Here is a 19,049-nt window from a genome sequence, read left to right as displayed (position 1 = left end):
GTTCTTTCTACATTTATTAGGTGGTAGTATTCTGTTAAGAAGAGTTTCCCCCTTTTTTTGTACCCTCTTTTTATTTTTTTAATTTTAGTTAGGTGTGTGTTTTATGTTTTGCTTCTTTTTAAATTATTGTTTTTATTTTTTTCAGTTTATTATAATCAATTACAGTCATTATTGTTTTTGATGCTCAAACTGTCCCAAATGTGGCTAGTAGGAACCCCTTCAAACTGACCTTTGTGTTCTTTTGACACATCTCCATGAACCTTTGAACACTTCTTGCTTTCTGACACAAAATGACCTAAGCCTACTTTTTACTCTCCCTGCCCCCAAACTTGGAATGAGCCATTAATTAATGGCACCATCTTAACTAAAATCTGCCCACTGTTCTTCTATTGTGCTATTTTCTGTTTTTAGAGTTCATTATTATTTGCTATAATAAAGTTTACAGAGACTTTCCTGGCAATCCAGTGGTTGACTCCATGCTTCCACTGTAGGGGGCACAGGTTTGATCCCTGGTTGGGGAACTAAGATCCTGCATGCCATGCAGTGTAGCCAAAAAATAAATAAATTAATGAAATGTGAAGTTTACATATTCCATTCTCTTGTCTTATGAGTTTCCGTTGTATAATGGTTTTGTGGTGGACCACCCAGAAGGTGGGAAGGAATGCTTCTTTTTTCCACTAATTGAGTGATACTATACATGTAACTTTTTTAAAATTTAAAGCTTTCCTCACCTCAGCTCCTTTAGGTAGTATATTCCCTTAAAACCAATAGACTATTCATGTATTAAGACAGTGTTCCCCAATCTTTTTGGCACCAGGGACCAGTTTTGTGGAAGACAATTTTTGCATGGATGGGGGTTGGGGGGATGGTTCAGGTGCTAATGCTAGGGATGGTTCAGGTGGTAATGCGAGCGATGGGGAGCAGCAGATGAAGCTTTGCTCGCTTGCCTGCCGCTCACCTCCTGCTGTATGGCCCGGTTCCTAGCAGGCCACGGACAGGTACCAGTTCACAGCCCAGAGGTTGGGAACCCCTGCATTAAGATACTTGGCTTAAATGGTTAGGTTTAGCTGCATACCCTAATGGTAATGCTAGCTGGCATTGAAATTAAAGCTTAAAACACCCAGTGGGTATTCTTGGGGACAGAACTTAAACCAAAACCAATTTGGAGTACTTTATGATTATTATATAAAATCTCAGTTTCCCTGGAAGTAATTCCTTTTGAGGAATTATTTACAAAACTCTCGAATTCTACTTCCATTTTATTAAGGCAGTTAAAAATCCTATTGCTTTCAGGGTTATTTTGGTTCAGGTAAGCTCAGTTTATTTGGATTTGTGACACAGAAAAAAGTTAATCAAGAGTGTAAAATAAGTTTAGGAGGCTAGATATTGGGCCCAGCCCTGTTGCCTTAGCCTGGCATTGGCCATGGCTCTCAATAAGAATGGGTGTTTAAAAGTGGCAGAGCCCAGCTCCTCACCTACCGTGTGCTAGGAGCTGCAAGGTAGTAGAAAGAGATACCCTCTTCATAGCCATCCTGACTGTACTTCAAAAGTTCTAAAAGGAATTAACAGAATAGACAAGCATATATCTGGATATGAAAAGGTAGCTTCTACCACTAAGTTATATATAGTTTCAAGATAAATTTCTAGCGATCTTCTGATTTGTGCTTTGGGTGATAATAGGAAATTATTGGTATAGATATTTTGCCTCACTAAAGATTAACACTAGATTTTGTAGAAATACTAAAAAAAAAAATGAGCCTTTAGAATTTGAATTTCAAATCATTAATCATATTAATTTTATGATTGAAGTAGAGACTTCAATTGAAGTAGAGACTGAATGATTTAGACTACTGTAACAGCCATTGTTGCTAATGTGAATCTAATCCAAATCATAAAGCATCTCAGAAAGTCTAAAAAACTTTGTGAGAATGATTATTTTTTCATTTAATTTGCTTTGGTGATTTTTCTGTTTTATTCTTGTGTTTAATTTTAGACTGCGTAAACTCTTTGTGATACAAACTGTATTTATAGCTTACATTCTCTACACTGTTGGTAAAGTATCATGGATACCCTTGTGCAATAAATATTTACCAGCTGTTGCAGGTCCTAACCAAAGGCTTAGTGCTCTTTCTGGCACAAATCACTACAGTTGTCATCTTTGGCAGAAAGCTGACATTTAAAATCTTGGCTAGAATTATTTTCCTTAAGCAAGGGAAACCTGTGGAGTGTTGAATTATTCAACCCTTTTTTAAATTTGACAACTGAGGTTTTGCCTTATCCAAATTTTAATAATTCATATGATATTTATATGCTCATCAGAGATCAACTTACTTAAGCTGTTAGCTTATTAGATACTCCTAATAAGTCACTGAGTGCTTTATTTAGCTTTCACCTATATCTCTACTTATTATTTTTCCTTTTTGAAGATGAGTATATATATTTTTTTAACCTCAAAGAGAAGCTCTTTTATAAAGCATTAATTTGCCTTTTGAGCTAATAAACAGTTCTATTCGGAGGATTCCTTATCTCCATGAGAAGAAAATTATGGCTAATGAAGATATAAAGTATGAAAAACTTTTTATCATAACTCTTGATGTGAATAAAATAATAGTGGACATTTATTAATAATGATAATGTCTTCCTCTCCCTTTGACATTTTCCCCTTTTTAGGAGGTATTTCAGTACTTTATAAAACTCAGTAAACTTTTACTTCTCACACCTGGCTATTAAATATGTATATGTTCATAGGATTTCCTTTACTGCTTTCTCATAGTATTTCTGAAGACTTTCCAGCGCTTCTTAGTACTACTACATCTTAAGGACTTAGCCATTTGAATTAATAGTAGTCATCAAGTATCCACCTTACTTGTTTACATTTTTAAATAAAAAAGAGGAAATAATTTATTGAGCTTATGAAACATTTAAGATCTGTGAAATGCATATTATTTCATAGGTATAGACCTAACATTGTAGTACTTGAATGAAAAGGAAATAAGAATTACCTTTAAAAAGCAAAGGTTTTCTCCCTAGTTGAAATATTATGATCATACTGATAAAACTTTTTCCAGGAATTTTTGCCTATTAAACAAGAAAACAAAAAATCCCTCTCAGAAAACATGGATGCATTTGAAAAAGTGAGAACAAAATTAGAAACACAGCCACAAGAAGAATACGAAATCATCAATGCAGAGGTAGGATATCTTATATCTATTTTTTTTGATCTGATATTACCAGTCAGGGTACAAATGGAATACCTTGTGATTTATAAACATAATCCCACATCAAAATTAGACTGCTTTTGGCCTTTAAAATATGCTGAAAAACTTAAAGAACAAAGAGTAAGCTGAGTATGGTCCTTTAAATAAATTATAAAGATCAAAGCCAAGGTGAATTTCCAAGCATATAATGTTAATTCTGGTTTTTGGAAAAAAACAATTCTGTCTTTATATTTTTTAAATACTCCCAAGGAGAAGTTCAAATGAAACTAACTCATAATGTTTTATTACTTGAAAAGTATTTGATTGTTCTATCTGTACTTTTTTTAATAAAAGAAAATTCACTTTAAATAGTATAATACCATGAAATCCAAGTATTTGCTTGACTGTTTTATGGTTACCACAGTCATAAATAATTAGTTGAAACAGATTGAACATGCATGTTGAAAATTTTTCGATAAGATTGGAAAATAGAACCATAGCTTATGAATGAAAATTACATACATAGTAGATGGAAATAGCAATAGGTTAAGAATGAGGAATTCCAGATTCAAATTATGCCACTAACTAGCAAGTAGTAATTGTTTTAAGCTACCTGAAATCGTATCAGTCAGTTGCATTTAATATGTAGGAATTAGACAAGAGCATGATTCATATATTGGTAATAGTCTTTCAATCTTAAATTTTCTATATCTGTCACCCTCACAGAGGGTGAGATGCTTTGTGTAAAATCAGATCAAACCATGGACAATTGTCAGTGACAGCATATTTTAAAGAAAAGACTCTCAGAAAGTAATTGACTGGGTTTTCAGAATAGTCTTAAGTCACAGTTTCCACATCTACATCATTTTGGATTATCTTAAAGATGCCACTTGATCTGTTAATTGTCAAATGTTCCAGAAGTAAAGCTAAAGTGGTTTGTACAGTCATAACTGACGTAGGTTTCGTTAATGCCTTCTCTTTGTTGCCTCTTACATTTATGTATTATAAACTCCTCCAGTGATTGATTGTAAACATATGAAAACCATATCTTAATCACTATGTTGTAAAAAGTGATTCATTTTGTATTTTTTATATGTTCATGCATAGACTGCAACACGTTTGCTTATAAAAGATCTCATTTCTTCATCTTGACTAGTCAGATCACTAAACAATCAATTTTTAAAAAATTATTGAATAAATTATAATTAAATAAACCATTTGTTTCTTTTCCTTGTCAGGTTAAACATGGTGGTTTTGTTTATTATCAAGAGGGCTGCTGTTTGGTTCGTTCCAAAGATGAAGAAGGTACAAAACAGTTTTTCCTTTTAAGAAATATCTGATTTTTCAGGTTTCACATTTTTCATTGGAAATTTGGTATTGATTTTTCAAAGGTATAGAAAATAGCTGTTTTCAATTTCTGATTTTTTCTCTCTTTTTTTAAATGAGTAGTTTTTTAATTTCTGGGTTTGCCTAAGATATAATTAACAGCTACATTCAAAAGCTTTTGCAGAGAGAATGGAGGTGGGAACCAGCATTTTTTGAGCATCTACCAAATCCTGGATACTGTGCTAGGCACTATATAGACTACTCAGGGTCACTTACTCACTTACATTTTCTTACTTTTCTAGGTTCTATATGGTCTACAAATATTAGACTATAACTATCAAGTAATATCACATAGGTTGATGCACTGAATAATATCAAATAGCGTAAGGTAGTATTAAATACTAAGGCCATTTTCTGTACACATCAAACTGCTGTCATTGTTCAAAGATGCCAAAATGTAGCCTCTTACAAAAGGGGAATGCTAGTTTAAAACATTGAAATACAGTTTAAAATTTTTTGAAGTATATTTTGTGGAATTATCTCCTTTATCCTTTTCTTTATGCAGCAGACAATGATAATTATGAAGTTTTGTTCAATTTGGAGGAACTTAAATTAGAGCAACCCTTCATTGATTGTATCAGAGTTGCTCCTGATGAAAAATATGTAGCTGCCAAGATAAGAACTGAAGATTCTGAAGCATCTACCTGTGTAGTTGTGAAGCTCAGTGATCAACCTGTAATGGAAGCTTCTTTCCCAAATGTGTCCAGTTTTGGTAAGCCACCAACCAGAGCAGTCTTCTGCATTGAAAAGGCAACAGTAAAGAGAATTGTCCACACTTTGCAAACATTTTTACTTGCTTACATGAGTGAATGAGAAGATGAATGCCTGATCTGTTTATCCCTGTGGACTCCATACCTTCCTCTGTGCCTCTTATTCAGGAGACCTTCCCTTCTTTAGTTAAATATCCAAATTCATGTTCATGTTTTTAAAAGTATTGTAATCGGAGTCCAGGTTGTACAGTGTATGTTAATATATCAGTAATTCTTTGCTATTATTTAGAGTACATTTTCACATACAAATTATCTCTTAATATTTTATTCAACTTTAAGCTTGGGTATGATTGTTTCATTTCACATTATCTTGTTAAGCCATTATAGCACATTGCCCAGGGTCACTACCAAGGAACTCTGGAACACGACGAACTAACTTATTCAATAAAAGCTATGATATTTTTACCAATAGAACCAACTTTAAATTTTATCATTTATCACTGAGTGATATATATGTTTATACTTTATCCTCCCTTTTTATTTTCTGCCATAAATTTCCCCATTGTTTAATAACTAAATGCTTTTGCAGTGAATAGAAATTATACTGTATCTAATTGATTCTAAGGCGTACCTCTTGTACATTTTAACCTCTCTAAAATCAGAATGCATACTATACAATAATGTCTTACAGTCACTGTCAGCCAGGTGGCAGTCATGATGTAATTGTGTGAAAACTTCCATTGACAGCCTCTGGTAAGATCTAGAAAACACCATATTTGGTAGTTTGAGATATCCTGTGGCTTGAAAACAGACAGAAAACATTTAGGCATGAGAGAAAATGGTCCAGAATTTCCTCAGATTTAGAGGTTGTAGATTTAAACATAATTCATCTCCTGAAAGCAAATGTGACTTTACCAAAGTCTTTCTTAAATATTGAATATTCATCTCTTATCTAGAAACTTGAGTACCCTGAGACTAATAACTACGTGAAAACTTAGAATTGATGTAGTAGTATCTTATTCTCTGGAAATATCTCTGGCTTATAAATAACAGGGTTAGACATAGTCAAACCTATGTTAGATTTAGATTTCCAGGGATAAACTTGCACATCTCTTCTGTTTGGCACTCAAAAATAGAATGCACTGTGCCTTTTTTTTTTTTAACTGTAAGTAGGTGGCTATATATAATTCTTTAATTATTTTCTTTTAGAATGGGTAAAGGATGAAGAAGATGAAGATGTTTTATTCTATACCTTCCAAAGGAACCTTCGCTGTCATGATGTATATCGAGCCACTTTTGGTGATAACAGGCGTAATGAACGTTTTTACACAGAAAAAGACCCAAGGTACTAAAACAATGCAATTAAGTCTTCTTCTTCAAAGTATTTCTCTAGTTATCTAAAGTGCTGCTCTTGGTTGACTTAAAACATTGATTTTGGCTGGAATCAGATATAATAAGTCTAAGAGGAGCATAAGCATTCTTTTATAAGTGGTTTAAATTCAAAATTGGAAATTAGTTACATTCAAACTTCAGAGTGAATACAAATATATCATTAGATTCAAATGCTGAGTTACTAACATTCTCTCTGTACTGACACATGAGAGGAGTTGTTAATTAAACATTTAATATGGTTTCCATGCAGCAGTTATGAATCTCTTATAAGTCATAACTAAAATAACCGTGGTGTCAGTTACACAGAATTCACCATTTATTTCATATAGGTTACCTGAATTTTAAATTGCTTTGCTTTGAACCATGATATACATTGGTCTTTAAATTTTACTTTCCTCAATACTTTGGTAATTCCTCCTTAAAGCTAATTCTTTTTGCTTCAGGACTTATGCCTCATATTACCACTTAACCATGCTTGGGAGGAAATGATAATAAATTTATCTGGCAAAATCCCTTAACTCTTACCCAGATATACTTTTCCAAATGATTTATGATAAATTATTTCTTAACACCAGGGTCCTGTCACCTCTTACAGTATAATTTGGGCAATGTCTGAACAGATTTTGCAAGAGAGAAAAATTATCTTTAACACCAAATCTATGACAGTAAAATTGATACCCAAAACAAGAAAAGTAACCCTTCACTTAATAAAATCTCAGAGCTGACAAGGACCTTAAAGAAAATCTTATATAACACCCAGTTTATATAAAGAACTTGAGGGCTTCCCTGGTGGTGCAGTGGTTGAGAGTCCGCCTGCCAATGCAGGGGACATGGGTTCGTGCCCTGGTCCGGGAAGATCCCACATGCCGCGGAGCGGCTAGGCCCGTGAGCCATGGCCGCTGAGCCTGCACATCCGGAGCCTGTGCTCCACAATGGGAGAGGCCACAACAGTGAGAGGCCTGCATACCGCAAAAAAAAAAAAAGAACTTGAGGTCTGGAGAAATTGTATTATTCCAACCCATAGAACTAACATTCTGGGTTCAGTAATGCTGTCATTGCTTTTTTCTGATAATGATTGTTTTAATGAGAATTTACTAGAACCTGCTCTTCATACGATCCACTACTTTATGTGTCATTTGTCAAGGATATCTTTTGGAGATGACAGTTTAAGCTAGTAATTTATTACATTGTATCAATGATTTATGATTGTGAACCATTTTACATCTTGTGAATAAAACTCAAAATTGACCCTATGAGCTATACCCTTGAATAAGGTACTTAGTTGCCATATGTTGTTACTATCCTAAGTTCTAAGATTGAGTTATACATACATTTAAGATTCTTGATTTTTGGCTTCTTGTGTGCTTTTTCTACCCCAAAAAGAATTAACCATAATTAAGTATGTTTAAACCTAGTTTGGCATCTCATCTCTAAAGCACAGATTTGTTTGTCTATTCTGAATACAGGTGACCCTTGAACAACTGGGGGTTAGGGGCACTGACTCCCGTGTGGTTGAAAATCCACCTATAACTTTACGGTTGACCCTCTTTATCCACTGTTCCATATCTTTATCCACTGTTCCATATCAAAGTATTCTCTTTATCCACTGTTCCATATCAGAGTATTCAACCAACCGCAGATGGTGTGGTAGTGTGGTATGTATTTATTGAGAAAAATCTGTATATAAGTGGACCCCACCAGTTCAAATCCATGTTGTTCAAGGGTCAGCTGTACTTAACAGCCCTAATCCAAAGGGAAGGACCAAGAGGGAAAGGCAGCATACCAGTAGAGAAAATGTAATAAAGGTCTTCGTAGAACTTCTACGACTGAGCTGTTTTTTTACTGTGTTTGCTTTGATCCCCAGGTTTTAGTATTCTGCTCTCACAAGTAAGGTTTGCCAAAATTACTTTAACTTCTTTTTCTAGTTTCTTGAGGTGTGAAGTTTGTTTGAGATTTTTCTATTTTCTTAATGTGTTTATTGCTATAAATGCCTCTATTAGAACTGCTTTTGCTGTATCCCTTAGGTTTTGGTGTGTGGTATTTCCATTTTCATTTACTTCAATTTTTTTTTTCCCTTTTGATTTCTTCTTTGACCCTTTGGTTGTTTAGGAGTGTATTGTTTAATTTTCATGTATTTGTGAATTTTCCAGTTTTTTTCCTGTTAAGACTTATTTTGTGACCTAACACATAATCTATCCTGGAGAATGTTCCATGTCCACTTGAGAAGAATGGTATTTTTATTTTTGCTGCTGTTGGACAGAATGTTCTGTATACGTCTGTTAGATCCATTTGTTCTAAAGTATAGTTCACGTCCAAGGTTTCCTTACTGATTTTCTGCCTGGATGATCTATCCATTGTTGAAAGTGGGCTACTAAAGTCCCCTACTATTATTATGTTGTCTATTTTCCTTTCAGATCTGTTAATATTTGCTTAATATATTTGAGGGTTCTGATGTCGAGTGCATATATATATATTTATGCTTGTTATAAATCTTGACGAATTGACACCTTTGTCATTATGTAGTGGCCTTCTTTATCTCTTGATAGAGCTTTTGAGTTAAGGTCTATTTTGTCTGATATAAGTATAGCTACTCTTGCTCCCTCTTGGTTTTTACTTGTGTGGAATGTCTTTTTCTTTATTTTGACCCATGTATGTCCATGAAATTGAAATGAATCTCTTACTATAGGCAGCATATAGTTAGTTCTTTTTTTATCTGTTTAGCCACTTAATGCCTTTTGATTGGAGAATTTAATTCATTTACATTTAGAGTAATTTATAACAGCTAAAGACTTACTAATGCCATCTTTTTCATGTTTTCTAGCTGCTTTGGATCAATAGTTCCCAGTTCTTCCTTTCCTACTGTCTTCCTTAATGAATTGATGGTTTTCCATAGTGCTATAGTTTGATTCCCTTCTCTTTATATTTTGTGTATCTACTGTAGGTTTTTGCTTGGTAGTTACCACAATTTTACTTCTCTTTCTAAGAAAACTGTTACTTACAGAGATGCTTGTGTTCTCACTTCCCTGTAACCACATGTCTGCCAGATAATTGACTGAGTAATTTATCTTTTGATTACCTGTGTCATCATTACACATAAATAAGTAGATAAAAATAGCAAAGGAAGTGTTGAAAATAAAGAGCAAAGTAGGTCAGGGGATTTGCCTTACAACAATATATTAAAACATGTGAAGGCACAACAGTTAAAATAATACAAATTGACAAACCAATAAAAGAGACCAGAATAGATAACCCTAAAACAGACCCTAGAATGTAAATATTGAATATTTGGACAAAAATAGTTTTCATCAATTCGTACATTAGCATACATTCCTAAAAGATTTAAAGGATCTATTGGTAAAAATAAAACCATCAAAAAAAAAAAAACCCTTGGTGAAAATATATGTATTTCACTCAGTTTGGTTGAAATATTTCCAGAGCATAAAATCAATAGAAGAAATTACAAAGGGTAGTACCAATATTCTTGATTATCTAAAATATTAGACTCTTACATCAGAAACTATTGTAAACAAATAAATTAAAATCCATATGACACATATGTGTGTGTGGCTGATTCACTTTGTTATGAAGCAGAAACTAGCACACCATTGTAAAGCAATTATACTCCAATAAAGATGTAAAAAAAAATCCATATGACAATGGGGGAAAGTATTTTCAACAAAAGGACAAGTTAATGTCCTTAATTTATAAAGAGATGGTTATAGACCAATAATGTAAACTACATCACCAAGTTTAAAATGGACACATTGCAAAGCAATAAAATTGACAAACATGGTAGTTAATCCAGTACAAAAGGAATTTTACCAAAATGCTTATCTCTGGGGAGTGGAATTCAGGGTTATCGTCCTTCTTTATATTCTTTAGTATTTTCAGTATGAATTACTTTTGTAATAAGGAAACATGTAGGTAGAATATTTAAAGGCATCCAGTGTGTCAATATGAATTAGTGTAATGCTCTTGGGATAGTATTTGATTATATTGATCAAGAGTCATCAAAATACTTAATCATTAAAACAGTATTTCTGTTACTAAGAATTTATCCTAAGGAAATAATTATAAAAGTTAGGAAGAGGGACTTCCCTGGTGGCGCAGTGGTTAAGACTCTGCACTCCCAATGCAGGGGGCCCAGGTTCATTTCCTGGTTGGGGAGCTAGGTCCCGCATGCCACAACTAAGGAGGAGGCAAGCCTCAGCTGAGGAGCCTGCCTGCTGCAGCTAGGGAGCCCACTGGCTGTAACTAGGGAGCACACATGCCACAACTAAAGGAGCCAGTGAGCCACAACTAAGGAGCCCACCGGCTACAACTAAGACCCAGCACAACCTAATTAATTAATTAATTATTTTTTTAAAGTTAGGGAGAGGGAAACTATCTTCATGACATATTCCCTTTTATATTTATTACAGTGAAACATTAAAATCTACATTTTTTAAGAATTATGATAATTCAGCTTGATAGAATATTAGGTAGCCATTAAAAATAATGATCACAGGGCTTCCCTGGTGGCGCAGTGGTTGAGAATCCGCCTGCCGATGCAGGGGACATGGGTTCGTGCCCCGGTCCGGGAAGATCCCGCATGCCGCGGAGCGGCTGGGCCCGTGAGCCGTGGCCGCTGAGCCTGCACGTCTGGAGCCTGTGCTCTGCAACAGGAGAGGCCACAACAGTGAGAGGCCCGCGTACCGCAAAAAAAATAATAATAATAATGATCACAGACTGTATAACTAATGTAGGGGAAGATGATAATATGTGTAAGAAGAAATGCAGGGACTTCCCTGGCAGTCCAGTGCTTAAGACTGCACTTCCACTGCAGCGGGCGCAGGTCTATCCCTGGTTGGGGAACTGAGATCCCATGTGCCACACAGCGCAGCCAATAAAAAAAAAAAAAACCTAAATGCAGAATCCAGAATTGCATCTATATTTTTTAAATAACTACATCTATTTAAAGACATGTATAAAATACAATTAAGCCTTAGAAGGAAAAATAGAAAAATTAAAATAGTTAATTTTAAAAATGTGTTAGGTTAGTGAGATTGTGAGGGTTTTTCTTCCTATTGTTTGTTTAGTTGTAAAAACTAGGAGAGTAGGAAAAAGGATATCCAATGTGCACAGAGAAGAAAAACAAAGGAAACTCTGTATTCCTTTTCTTCCCTACAGTTACATATCTCCTCTAGGAAGTTTATTTCCTCTTCTCAGGAAAAAGCCCTATAATCTATTAATGTGATTGAGAGTTAGATGATGTCTGTAGTTTACCTTGAAATGCATTTTTAAAAAAAAGATGGATTGATAGATACATAGATATACGATAAAGGCAATATAACACAATGTTAGCCATGATTGAATCTTAGTGGTAGGTATATCGGTATTTACCTTACATTTCTTTCATCTTTATTGTATGTTTGAAAATTTTTTATAATAAAATGTTAGAGAAAAATTATTTTGAATGCCTTTGGGGAGGAAATGAGAAATATAATAGCCAGTTTTTATAAGCAGTATTCACTAAGGAGTTTTTATTTTCTATCTACATTATAAATTAATATACTGAACACCAGTGAGATATTGTCATTAACAAGATAGCGTGCATTTGAAATTTATTGGGTTTTTGTATCTCTCTCTCCCTCTCTTTTTCTTCTGTGCAGCTTTTTTGTTTTCCTTTATCTTACAAAAGACAGTCGTTTTCTCACCATGAATATTATGAACAAGACCACTTCAGAGGTGTGGTTGATAGATGGCATGAGCCCTTGGGACCCACCAGTACTTATCCAGAAGCGAATACACGGGGTCCTTTACTACGTAGAACACAGAGATGATGAATTATACATTCTCACGAATGTTGGCGAGCCTACAGAATTCAAGGTAAATCCTGTATTCTTCTGGTCCCCATTTAGGGTCTTAGGGAGTGTTACACTAACATCAACATTTCTTGCTCTAAGAGTTTATTGTTTTGTAAGCTTTGGGTATTGTAAAAACTAATGCTACCTTCCTATGTAGAACCAATCCCATTTCTCTTCCCTTAGAGCTAATACCTCTTCATATTTTAATTGTACCTAAAAAAGGTTAGTAAATGAAAACATACTCTATCCTGAATATATTAGTTATCAAAGCCAAACTTAGTGGCTTAACAAACTTTTATAAGCTTATGATTTTGTGAGTCAGCAGTTTGAATTGATCTCAGGCAGTTCTTTCACTGGTCTTGGCTAGGCTCATTGATAGTTCCACAGTCAACTGGCTGTCAGTACTCTCACTCAAATGTCCATTGGTTGACCAGTCAGCTAAGCACTGGGCTATACCCACCCAGCAGGCTAGCCTGGGCTCATTCATATGGTGATGTTCACACTTCAGCCCTGATGCAGAGTTAGTTCCTTCAGCTCTTCATAAAACAGTGAAGACGAGTATGGTCTGGTTTTCAGTGGTTTCATCTCTGGATGCTGTAGTAATCATGTTCTGGTACCTAGATCTCTTCTAATTTTGTTCCACACAGCTAATGAGAACAGCAGCTGATACCCCTGCTATTATGAATTGGGATTTATTTTTCACAATGAAGAGAAATACCAAAGTTGTAGACTTGGACATGTTTAAGGATCACTGTGTTCTGTTCCTGAAGCATAGCAATCTACTTTATGTTAATGTGATTGGTCTGGCTGACGATTCAGTTCGGTCTCTAAAGGTATGTTTAATTTTCAAAAGATAATACATTAGTCAAAATATATGCAGTTTATTAACAACATCAAATTTTGAATAATACCAATATACTTTTTCTTAAAAGGAAATTAATTTAAATGGAATTTAGCATATTGGGTCTTTATCAGGTTTAGGAGGTTTGTTTTAGAATTACTTAGAGGACCTTCCTTTTTGTGCACTTTTACTTAAAAATACTGTCTTATAGCATGAATTTCGGAGGTAAAGTGCCATTGTATTCCTCTTTCTGCATATCTCTATATCACGTATCTCTACAACTTTAGATACAGTAATAACTCAGGCCAACTTGGCAGCTAGTGCCTAACCACTGCCTTCTGTTCCCATCCCACACCCCCAGTGGGGATAGTAGTCATGCCCACTGTGTTTCTGCTACTATGTTTCTGCCACTGCATTCTCATGTCTTCATCATCTCTTTGCCAATTTTATTGCTAAAACTGGTGAACGGTAACGTTATTGCCCAGTTTTAAAGCAGCATTAATATGTGACTTTAGATAGCATGCACTGAAGGGAAGAAGAGAGGCCTCTGTTTTGCTTGATATGGATGGAGTTGTGTGACCAGCAAACAGACCACTTGTACCTCCCCATCTGTACTATTATCACAATTTTTGTTAAAATGCAATTCCAGTAAATTCACTGGATGTTTATCAAATTTCTGTGTGCAAAGTACTGTATTGGGCACTCTGGAATGGAAAGATAGTAGGACAAAATATCAGGCCTTAAGGAGAACACAGTTTATCATGAGACTAGACTAGTACACAAAGATCAAGTATAAGAAGGGTTTAAATAAGTGGGATCAGGGGCTTCCCTGGTGGCGCAGTGGTTGAGAGTCTGCCTGCCGATGCAGGGGACACGGGTTCGTGCCCCGATCCCGGAAGATCCCACATGCCGCGGAGCGGCTGGGCCCGCGAGCCATGACCGCGGAGCCTGTGTGTCCGGAGCCTGTGCTCCGCAACGGGAGAGGCCACAGCAGTGAGAGGCCCGCGTACAGCAAAAAAATAAAAATAAAAAATAAATAAGTGGGATCAGAAACATAAAATGTGCTGTGGGGCCCAAAGGAAAGGAAGAGGACCCAGGAAAGCTTTGAGGAGAAGTAGAATTTGAGATAAACCAAAGAGGATAGATAGGATTTCGATGGGTGGGGAAGGGAATGGTATTCTAGGCTGAGAAAGTCCATCAAATGAAGCTCTAAGCTGGAGAAGTTCAGAAAATGTTCAGGAAGCTGCTAATAATTCATTTTTATTGAAGCAGAATAAATGTCTAGGTGATGAAGCTATGATTTGACATTCTTTGTCAAGGTGGTGAATTTATGCGTAAATTATGAAGAGGGGAACGTGAAGTGTGCGGGCAGGGGAATAATTTAAGGAGTCAAGCTGCAGTTCATGAGGTCATCTGGCAGCCGTGTTAGAGTACACCAAAGCACCAGGAGATAAGGGGCATAGAGGTTAGTTTTGAGATTGTTACAGTGGTATAAATAAGAAATAACTAGGGCCTAAATAAAACAACCAAAATTTTCCATCTACTTCATGAAATCAAATTATCAAATTATCAAATGTAATGTCTGGTGCCTTAGAAGGCTATATAAATGTCCTAAAACAAAAATGGTGATTTTTAACTCCAGCAATTTTCTTACTGCTTTCATCTACTGAAATCAAAGTGTGTCTTTTCACTTGCTAATAGATGCCAAATTCAGACATCTTCAATCCAGAAACTGGCAGAGCATCTGTTCTTATTGCAGTCTATAGGAATAGGGATGGGAGAAAATATATAATTTCGAGCAATGCATTTATTATAACAAAATTCTTTCAGAATTAGGAGTGTCATGAGACTTTGCCAAGATTTGATTTCTAAGTAAATATGGCCTTTTGTATTTTTAAGGTATGCCTCAGTTACCATTGTTTTAACTTCCATTAACAGAAACATGTCTTTCATTTATTCTGTATCCTCTATTTCTTTATTCCTTGACCTTTCCCAACCTGTAGTACCTATTATGATGTTCTGAGTATGATGTTCTAAGTCATCATCACATGGAATCAAATACTATATTATATACCAGGTGCTAGTTAAAGAGAATTTTATAGATCAGAGCCTTTTTATGAACTGGATAACACTGATTAATATGCACAGACAGTGCTATATACAAAGGACATCTGTAAGCCATACTGTGAGTGGATTATAAAGTATTTCTGTATGTAACATCTCTGCCCAGTGGGCACTTGACTAAAAGAGCTTTATAAACTCAATCTCAGCAATAGAAAATGTGGAGCCCTTAATACATTGCCTCATATCCTTGGTCATCATGTCATCAGTATTTCCTGGTGATGTTTTTAGTTATGATATATTATTTGGTTATGATATTTAATTAAAGCAAATTAGGAAATGTTTTGCTTTGTGCTAACATCAATTCATCTGGAGCAGCCTGCATGCTTGGGCTGATTTTCTTTCAGCATGTATGTCTTAATCATTCTTTTGATGAAATGACTGTGGTTAGCTGGTAGAATGCTTAAACTAAACGTGTTTCTGTCAAATATCTCAAGGAATATCTGCATATCACCTAGCCAGCTTATAATTCTTCTCAGGCTCTGTTCATTAATATACATAGATGATACCACAGGCTTATCTCAATAGGAAATGTGGCTGAAGATATCCTTGAGATAGTTAATACTTCTATATCAGCTGGACAAACTTTAAAAAGTCCATAGCCTTGGAACAGTTTTTGTTATGATTAAAACTTTAACCTTGGTCCCATTAGTTTAAGAAATACACCCAAAAGACTTTTTGATTTATTGGAACCATTTAATCAGAAACTAAGCTTACTAAAAAAAAAAAAAAAAAAAAAAAAAAAACTAAGCTTACTACATGAGTCACATGGAAAATGTTTTAAAGTGTCACCAAAGGGGAGAAAAACTTGTACCCCTGAGGGCTGAGGAGCCTTGTGCCCTCAATCTGAGGCCTCTGTTACAAGGTTAATAGCAATGCTTCTTCCTTTTTTTCCCACTGAGGTCTCAATTTTTACTCGTTTCACTTTTGCTACCAGATTTCCCAACTTTCATGATTACATTTTTCTTTCTAGTTATGGCTTATATTTAAATAAACAAATTATCCTTGAAAATAACCCACAATCTGAGGAGAATAAGTTAGGAACTTCTTTAGAGAGACATTGCAAATTTATGTCCCTAGTGTTTCAGGGCAGTGGATTCTTTGGATTAATTACAAGGAATTTGCTCTGTGAACATAAGCTCTTTGGCTATAGTTTCTACAGGTTAAATGATACACTCTTTATGCATACATCCCCCACCTACCCTTTCTGAATAGTGCCCACCAGTGACGTTGCTGTGCCAAGACCTCTGATTTTCTAAGGAATTTGCTCTTTCTACAATTACTCAGGAAAAGAAAGGCAATTTTCTTTTAATGTTCTGACTCTCAGTACCATTTCTAACACACTGTCAGCCTGCTTACTAGAGTTCTTTAAAAGGTGTAAGAGGGATGTTAGTGGAAGGCTTGAGGCTGGACCCTGCTGCTCTGAGAGAATAAATTTTGATTTCTTTCCTTTTTTCTTAAAGTTAAGAATCTTAATCGTAATAGCTGTGAGTCTCTCAGAGTGGATGTGCGGGAAAGGTTTTCTTCTGCACAATGGTTACCCTGGGAGCTAAAGTTAAAAACAAATTGTAAATGCTTTAGTGCTGCTGAGCCAGTTTGTAGCCCTGGAATAATAACTGTCATCACTGCTGCTGTCCAGGCAGCAGAGTAAGGGCTGCTGGATAAATTATTAAAAACACATGTGAGAAATTTCATGTTCTATGAGAGTAGAGATCTTGGAGATGTCTCTGGGTTCTGGAATTACTACTTGATTTGCTGTTATTCTTAATCATTTTGCTGTTTCATTGCCCAAGTTTATATACCCCCAAAATAAACTTTTTTATTGAAGGAGACTTCATGTAAATCTAGATTCATGATAAACCATTTTCCTTATTTTATTGGTCATTTGCATAGAGTTTTGTTTTTCACTTGAAATATTTTTTGTTGTGCTGAAGTTACCCTTAGATGAGGCATTATGTGATAATGGATAAAAATAAATTTGATGTCCACATCATCTTGTTTGGAGCAGACCCAGAATTTTAATTAATAATACTTAGTGTCTAGATAAAGAGTAAAAATAACTGTTTTATTTCTTCAGCTCCCGCCTTGGGCCTGTGGATTCATAATGGATACAAATTCAGACCCAAAGAACTGCCCCTTTCAGCTTTGCTCTCCTATACGCCCCCCTAAATATTACACATATAAGTTTGCAGAAGGCAAACTGTTTGAGGAAACTGGACATGAAGACCCAATCACAAAGACTAGTCGTGTTTTACGTATAGAAGCCAAAAGCAAGGTAAGTCTTTGTGATCCCCACTGTCAGCCTCTGTTTGTTGAAAGGATACTATTTGTCAAGTATTGTGCAATTGCTGGGATTACATTAGCACAGTTTAGTAAAGTGGATCTCACATTCCACAGCAAGACCCAAATGATTTTAGGGGGTACGTGGACTTTTTTTTTTAACTTCTGATACTCATGCATTTATTTTAACATGGATTCGAAAATTTATAACCATCATAGCAAGCCCTTGATTTCATGTCTTGTGTATATTTGAATTTTAAAAGTTGATTTCAAGAAGAAAATAATCAAAGTTTCTGTGTAGATATGACAAAAATTATGAAGGTAGTAAGCAATTGACTAGAGTGAACTAGACTAATATAGACTCCCTGCCCTCATGGAGGTTAAATCTAGTGGGGAAGATGCGAGATTTTGAAGAAGTAATTACTAATGTACTGATTGCTGCCAAGGAAGACGTACTGAGTACAGTGGAAACATATGGTGAAGGGACCTTACCTCCTCTGGAGAAATTGGGGAAAGCTTCTCTGAGGAATTAATGCCTCTAAGATGATCAAGAATTAAGCTAGAAAAGGGGGAGGAGGATTCTATTTTGTGCAGAGGCCCTGAATTGAGGGGGAAATAATGCATTCAAGAAGTATAAAGGAGAACAGTATGGCCAAAGTCTAGCGTAAAAGAGGGAAGATTGTCCAGGGGCAGTGGGAGGTTGGGGAGGTAGTAAGTAGAGAAGAAAATTTGAGCAAGTGAGGAACAAATTAATACATGAACCGTGGCCTTGAATTTAAGGAATTCTCAGAGCTTAGCACATCATACTTCAGATAATTTTGCATGTACTGACAAAGAATGAATCAAAACAGAAGTCTTTTTTCCTTGTGAATTTTTTCTTTAATTCACTGATTTTTTAAAAATATCTTTAAGCAAAGACTACTTTAATATTATAAAAGCAATACATGCTTATTAGAACAAATGCAAAAATACAGAATGTATAAAATGTAAATGACTACTTTTCAGTCCTATTTGCTGTACTGCATAGAAATAATCATTGTTAACACATTATCACCTTCCAGATTTTTGGTTTTTGTCAACAAAATACATATGATTAGGCTTTGTTTTGTTTTACAAAGATGGGATTTATACCAATCTCCCAAAATGTTGTAATTGTACCCCAAATGGAAAGAACAGTGAAGCTAAGCTCTTGGAGAGCCAAGGGATTCTTCGTACCTTAGGGAAGAAGGAAACAACTGCTAAAGGGAAGCTGCTGTAACTACAGGCATTTTTGCAC

The 19,049-nt window shown here is 35.3% G+C and overlaps 1 protein-coding gene across 3 annotated transcripts in view; it reads left to right on the top strand.

The window, feature by feature from the left end:
• The window catches only part of PREPL (prolyl endopeptidase like), a 58,113-nt gene that overhangs the window by 25,795 nt on the left and 13,269 nt on the right, over nucleotides 1-19,049 (top strand). For all 3 annotated transcript variants that reach the window (XM_060117373.1, XM_060117372.1, XM_060117371.1), the window contains 7 exons: nucleotides 3,069-3,191; nucleotides 4,436-4,502; nucleotides 5,089-5,295; nucleotides 6,503-6,638; nucleotides 12,337-12,553; nucleotides 13,179-13,364; nucleotides 17,571-17,768. In XM_060117373.1, the coding sequence (XP_059973356.1) occupies nucleotides 3,117-3,191; nucleotides 4,436-4,502; nucleotides 5,089-5,295; nucleotides 6,503-6,638; nucleotides 12,337-12,553; nucleotides 13,179-13,364; nucleotides 17,571-17,768 (1,086 nt within the window). In that variant the 5' untranslated portion in view covers nucleotides 3,069-3,116. The remainder of the gene's footprint in view (nucleotides 1-3,068; nucleotides 3,192-4,435; nucleotides 4,503-5,088; nucleotides 5,296-6,502; nucleotides 6,639-12,336; nucleotides 12,554-13,178; nucleotides 13,365-17,570; nucleotides 17,769-19,049) is intronic.

The sequence above is a fragment of the Mesoplodon densirostris genome, chromosome 14 (assembly GCF_025265405.1).
Source record: "Mesoplodon densirostris isolate mMesDen1 chromosome 14, mMesDen1 primary haplotype, whole genome shotgun sequence".
Taxonomy (NCBI): domain Eukaryota; kingdom Metazoa; phylum Chordata; class Mammalia; order Artiodactyla; family Ziphiidae; genus Mesoplodon; species Mesoplodon densirostris.
This window is presented reverse-complemented; position numbering and strand designations above follow the sequence as displayed.